This window comes from Pecten maximus, chromosome 17 (genome assembly GCF_902652985.1).
Source record: "Pecten maximus chromosome 17, xPecMax1.1, whole genome shotgun sequence".
Taxonomy (NCBI): Eukaryota; Metazoa; Mollusca; class Bivalvia; order Pectinida; family Pectinidae; genus Pecten; species Pecten maximus.
Window position 1 is genome coordinate 23,126,977 of NC_047031.1, and position 6,596 is coordinate 23,133,572.

Sequence of the window (6,596 nt, forward strand, 5' to 3'; positions counted from 1 at the left end):
CAAATTATAGAATGATTCTGAATAAAACAAATCACCTTAGTCCCTAGTAACGCCAATATCTGAATATGTCTGACAGCGTGGACAGATAAAAAAAAAAACAATACAGTTTCAGCTGTGTTTTTCTCACACTGATAAAAGCATATGTTAAATGTATACAGTGTTCCCAGTCTCGATGTGTAAGGTTAGTTCAGACATCTGAAGAGTACAGGTGGTACTTATCTCTCATATCGCCATGTGTCCACACATAACAAAGGAACTACTCCAGAGATTTATCAGTTTAATTTAAAACAAATCAGGAATTCGACCTCAATGGGCCAGTTTGACGCAGAGCTTATGATTCGTTGTGAAAGAAGTGTATGACTTTCTGGTCAATTATAAAAGTCATCAAGAAGGTATGACGAGTGAGAAAGGTGTCGACGGTGGAATTACTTATCTGTTTACAGACATATGTGGAGACTCGCCATTCTGGGTAAATAATGTTTGGATGGATTTGTTTTTTTTTTTTTGTCGGGGAAATTAATTCATTGCATATTTAACCTATTTTTAGTGATATCACACAATTACAGACTGTGTACAATAAAAAATATGTTATATACCCCTGAGCGGGGCGTTAATTCGCTTCAGGCTTTGCGTATTTGCATTGTGGGGTCAACACATGACGTCAGAACCTTACATGACGTCAGATAATTCTATAATACTGTTCCGATACAATTCAATTTCTAATATAGATATAACATATTTAACTCGGTGTTAGTGCTGTCAAAGAAACAATCACAACATATGAACTTATAAGACATTTCATACCTTTCAGGGGAGCGGCGATTTGCATTAGGTTATTCTAATTGATGTTCTAACGTCATAACATTGTGACGTCACGGAAAAAGTCAACATATCGAAGTTTTAGATTTCAGAACAGTCTGAGACAATTCCTCGCAAAAGATCTTAATGAGATAAGAAAACTTATAGCTTTTGCTTCATATGAGTATTGCTTAAGTCAGCATGTGTAATCGGATACGACGTGAGACTCGTCTTTGTTAGGTATTGGATGTATAATTGTGTTACGTTACTGTATCAGTTGAACCTATCACAATAGCCTAGTGTTACGGTTTTAGTTTGACCTTGGTGCCGCCATGATTGTGTTTGTTCAAGTCCCCAAGATTTGTAACAGGTATCTTTTAATAATTTTATTCGGTCTTAAACATCAGCCTCCCTTTTATAAGATATGTCATTCAGAATATCCGTATACTTCATGCTATATTTAGCATATTTCTACTTTCAGACCCCGGATGTCCTAGGCTCCCCTGCCCCCAAGTTTACAGCGTGTTTCCAGAACACAGTCCTACAATGGCTGCCCTTCATCTGGCTTTGCCTCACACTTCCGATCTATGTTGTCGTCATCTTCCGGCGTCCACCGGAAGTCCGTCTACCTCTGACTTCCTTCAGCATGGCCAAATCGGTTTGGGTCATCCATATCTTATTGTTTAAGTTAATTCAATCTTAATATCTTTAAGTAACTTTTGTATTTGTTTGGTAAACAAACATCGCAAAGCCTTGTAACTTTGGTAACGTGAATGTAAGTGGTTTTCTGCAACGTGATATACATTATGTAACTTTTGAACGGGATAGCAACTATCAGATAATATATGTCGGCGATATGAAGTCAAATCAAAGATGTTCAAAGAAATAGTCATCCGAAGTTTTTTCCCTTTTCTTAGAGATAAAAGACAACAAAAAACAAAAGCAAACAAACAATACACAAAAAACAAAATATTTCATGCATGATAATCGACATTCCAGTACAGTTAATAATGTGGTATAAGAAAGACTAAACAGCAGTTGTTTCTCCACTTTCAATACTCATCTTTTTGCAGGTCATATGCATAGTCCTGCTGATCCTGACCATTGCGCAGGCGCTGTCGGTGAACCAGAACGGCTCAGGCTGTGACCGACAAACCGTAACGAGTACGTCATACTACCTTGGATATGGCTTAGCTTGCGGCTCATTTGTAAGTATAGATATATGTTGTTCGTGACTTTGCATTTAGCGAGTCTACTTGTTGACCTCAACCCTGAACTTATATTCATTTTACATGTAAACAGTTAAAAATGCCGTAGACATCCTTGTACATGTAGCGAAAACAGATATATCGGTAAAGTCGTGTGCCGTTTATGTTTATTGTGAGAAATATATATCTATGACGTCAATTACAATTGCAGCTCGGCTCAAAGTTTGAATTCTTGACCAATCAAAAGACCAGAATATAACATGTATATCCAACAGTCGGCACATTTATACAATGGCTTGAGAGTGGAATAACACAGGGTTTTGTGGTAGAAATATGTTGTGTTACTCCACTCTCAAGCCATTGTATACATTTGCCGACTGTTGGATATATATACATGTATATGTTTTATGCCACTAGTAGAATATGACCTTCCGTTTTTTTGATTGGTCAAGAATTCGAACTTTGACCCGATATGAAATTATTATTGACGTCATAAATAATCGAATGACGTCACATCACCGGGTCCCGGCTATCACCTGTACACAATGTTTGCATCCGCGAAATAATTCTTGACCAAGTTTCCCTTTGATTCAAGCCGATATCATTGTGGTAGAAACAGGTCACAGGACTCGTGGTTATTGGATTTGGAATTTAATTAACACTCGTAAGTTATATTTTAAAAGTAACAAAAGACACTCGCTGGAGCTCGTGTCTTTTGTAACATTAAAAAATACCTTACTCGTGTGTTACTTCTATATACATGTAATACACTTGATAAGTTACAGACCTGTATGTAGTCTTTAGAATGTGTAGGGGAACTGTTACTTTGAAATCGTTAGTATAAACAGAAATCATTAACAGTCATCTCTACTTTTGTGACCTACTGACCTTGATTGATAACACAGGCGGCCCGGGACTTGGCATTCCCTAACAATGAATGGAACAGCATCATACAACTGTTATAATAATTATTATTCTAGAGCAAACTAAAGTGAGCCGATTGTAGGGACTAAATGTGAGAGTACAGAAAAGTACAAATCTCATTAACGTTAAACTGTTCTGATACTTTCCCTCATATTTTTTTTCAGGTCGTTGTAGGAATATTCATTCAGCTTGTTCGGATATGGGGAGTCATCAGTTCGGCAGTTATCTACGCTTATTGGGTGTTGTTACTGGTGTGTAATATTATACCCCTCCAGTCCACATTGTCGTACGACGTAAGTATTAGATGCATCATATCTTCGGCAGATCCGCGTGGTCACAAGACATAAGTAATGGAAACTATGGTGGCATATTCCTGCCATCGAGTTGCCGACTTACGGCATCAAGATGTCGATATATTTCCGTGAAGATGTCAACTTCATTAAGAATTATGTCGACATAAACAGAAAAAATATGTTGACTTATTAGCTTAATTGTCGAGATATTAACGCCGTGATACTTATCTAGGAAGTCTGAAACTCGGTTTTATATCGCACGGTTGCAAATTATCACGGCAATATTATCCCGGTAAGTAAACTATTAAGTCGACATATTTTTCGGTTTATGTCGGCATATTTTTTATGATGTCGGCATCAACTCAGAAATATGTCGACATATTTGAGTCGTAAGTTGGCAACTCGATGGCAGAAATATGCCACCATAGGAAACAGTGTATTTACCGTCAACATTTTGCAGATTAAGTTCTACATGTGTATACCGTCCGCATTTCGGCAGCTAAGGCTTACATTTTGAACCCAGCACCAGTTTCTTGTCGTGATTATGACTTAGAATTTACAAAAATAATACATCTAGCTTGCCCTATCATCCGTTTATGGTTGCCATATGCGATACACAGTAGCCGCCTAGACATTGGATTAGTTGGTCCTCTGGCTTATGTCTTCTGTCCTAGATTTTCGTGATTGATTAAATTTCTTTTCTTAAACATATTCACACTGAACATTTTAATTCATCAATAATTGTAATTGTTCAAAAAACGAGTTAATGATAAAACTACCTGTCTGATGAAGATGAAACAGGCCAACTCAGTTTAGATAATTTTTATTTCATTTCCAGCTTTACTGTGCCAAAAGTAACGTTGTGTACCATATCTTCTACTTCGTCATGTTACTGGTCCAGACAATTCTCCACAGCTTCGCGGATAAACGCTCCTTACGGGAAAACGAAAACGAGGTAAATATCATAGTTGATTTGATCACCTGTCTGAGTATAACTTCTCTCCGGTAGATGGCACTCATTAATACATAGACAATTGAAGGCTACCATATCGGTCAATATACAGACTTAGCTACATGTAGCTCCCATTTGTCGACCAGCAGATTGTTGGTTTGTTTACTTCGGCATTGGTTAGGAAACATTTAAAGATGCAACGGCGTTGTAAATAGTTAAAAAATGTTTATTATTTAAAATTCAACGGTTACTTGCAATGCACATTTAGCATGCCAGATAAGCAGGCTCCAGTATTCAACGCTCACGTTATGATGAAAATTACGGAAACCTCGAGCGTCTGCTTGAAACAACCAAATTCGATTGAACTGTCAATATATAGTGTGTGCATATATATATATTTACATTTTGGTGGCAAAGCCACGATATAAACTTAGTAAAAAGATTTGCAGTCTATGTGACCATAATTGACACCAAAACGTGACATCAATCCATGCCACGCATGAATATATTCACCCACCGGAATTACTTGTAACTAACGTAAATCGGTTTTTATGTTAATAAAAAAGTATCAAAAAAACATTTTATACAATATTGTTACACAAATAATAAAAAGAATTGAACAGACTTTGTTTTTTTCGTATTATTTCAATGAATTTTTTTGTTTGCCAATCTACATTTTGAAAAATAGGCTGTTCCATTTGTTGAACCCCATTGACGAAATCGCTGAATATTGGCATTTTTATGCTAACTCAATTTCAATTTTCAAAAATAACAAAACGAATATGTCGAGAATGTAAATATAAGGATTAAACTGTCTTTTTTTTGGTGTCTATGGTCGATATAGATGCCAGATCTTTGCAAACAAACATGCTATTTTGTGCGCTAGCATCTATATCGACCGTAGACACCAAAAAAAGACAGTTCAATCCTTAAATAGACACCAAAAGGTATGTAAAATGGTGTCCCATGGACACAGAAGTAGTATTTTGGATTATAGGCCATTTGATATTATACTCGAAGCAGCGAGTGTAAGAAATATCCGTGAGAATTCCCAGACGCCATATTGATAGGGAAATCACCCGGCACATATCGATATCATAGTCAATAATAATTAGAGTATCGATAACCCTGACCTAGTGTCGCTCTTTTAAAGAGAAGCCCAGCGGAAAGTTGATAAACGTCAGACAACCCAGAACAATATAATTATGTAAATCGTTCATCGTCTTCGTCATATATAAACAGCGTATATTACAACATAGTGCATACCTCGTATTATTAAACTAAATATGTACGTATATGTCATATCTAAAAAAAAATACACGAGGGCTATTTATTTTTTATCTAACAACATTTGGTAAATTTCAGCAACGTTGTCCGGATGTTGACGTATCCTCATTGGGCAATCTTGTGTATTTATGGATGACCCCGTAAGTACAAAGCTCTCCACAATAAACCCAAATAATATGGTATAACTACAGTCCACTGAAACACTAATTAGGCTCTACAATCAATATTGGTCAGATAAAAAAACCGATTTAATTGACATTGTTGGCAAGAAACTTATGAATGATATACATGCACTATACCTTTACTGGACATCAGGCAAGAATATGGAGGAAACACAAAAAACAGTCACCGCAATTTTTCATACATTTATTATATCCCAGCTGTACGGCAATATGGAATGAGCAAACATATTTTGAAATAAAAATGTAGATATTGTGATTATTAAAGTATTAAATGGATAAATGTTCGAGGTTTTCGTGATTGATAAGGAACACTGTTATAAAAAATGATAAACAGTAGAAAAAAATGACTACCTGTTGTAAATTAAACCACTGGATATTTATATCGATCAAATTCGCAAAATAAATAAATAAATAAATAAATAGAACCAAAAACAAAAACCAAAGAAAAACAAAGTATTTACAAAAGACTTTGTAATCCGTCATTACTTTACCAATTTACCTACCAGGACCGTTATCAAAGCCTACAAAAAGAAAATGACTCTTTACGACCTCTGGACACAGACAGAACGGTTGAAATGTAGCAACACAGTGAGGGAACTTCAGGTAACGTGGAACAAAGAGCTGAAGATGAAAGCGGACTTACATAGGTACGTAATATATGTCAGGCTTACAAAGGTACGTAATATATGTCAGACTTAGAAAGGTACGTAATATATATCAGACTTACAAAGGTAGGTAATATATGTCAAACTTATATAGGTTTGTAATATATGTCAAACTTACATAGGTATATAATATATGTCCGAGTTCATACCAAAGAACAAGCTATGAAAACCTCAGCTGAACACGTGTATGGCAGTTTCGTGTTTTGTCAACAAGAGAAAACAGCGTAAACACCAAGATTTAGTTTAGTGTGGTAATTAAACTTAAACGTCCTATCGACAGCTTATGT

The 6,596-nt window shown here is 35.9% G+C and overlaps 1 protein-coding gene and 1 long non-coding RNA gene across 2 annotated transcripts; both read left to right on the forward strand.

Moving 5' to 3' along the window:
• The first annotated feature begins 247 nt into the window (after positions 1 to 247).
• LOC117315228 (multidrug resistance-associated protein 1-like) lies at positions 248 to 4,232 on the forward strand. The gene is made up of 5 exons (XM_033869372.1): positions 248 to 469; positions 1,280 to 1,456; positions 1,872 to 2,006; positions 3,095 to 3,223; positions 4,062 to 4,232. The coding sequence occupies exons 1-5, from the start codon at positions 395 to 397 to the stop codon at positions 4,230 to 4,232; spliced, it is 687 nt and encodes a 228-aa protein (XP_033725263.1). The 5' UTR covers positions 248 to 394.
• Positions 4,233 to 5,549: 1,317 nt separating this feature from the next.
• Positions 5,550 to 6,252, forward strand: LOC117315747. Its single transcript, XR_004529760.1, has 2 exons — positions 5,550 to 5,602; positions 6,151 to 6,252. It is a non-coding gene; the product is annotated as an uncharacterized LOC117315747 (long non-coding RNA).
• The last annotated feature ends 344 nt before the right edge of the window (positions 6,253 to 6,596 follow it).

Excerpts from the sequence above, each read along its gene's own strand:
- LOC117315228 (XM_033869372.1), top strand. The coding sequence starts at position 395 with ATGACGAGTGAGAAAGGTGTCGACGGTGGAATTACTTATCTGTTTACA. Across the intron at positions 470-1,279 it reads GTGGAGACTCGCCATTCTGG|ACCCCGGATGTCCTAGGCTC; the intron begins GTAAATAATGTT and ends TTCTACTTTCAG. Across the intron at positions 3,224-4,061 it reads AGTCCACATTGTCGTACGAC|CTTTACTGTGCCAAAAGTAA; the intron begins GTAAGTATTAGA and ends TTTCATTTCCAG.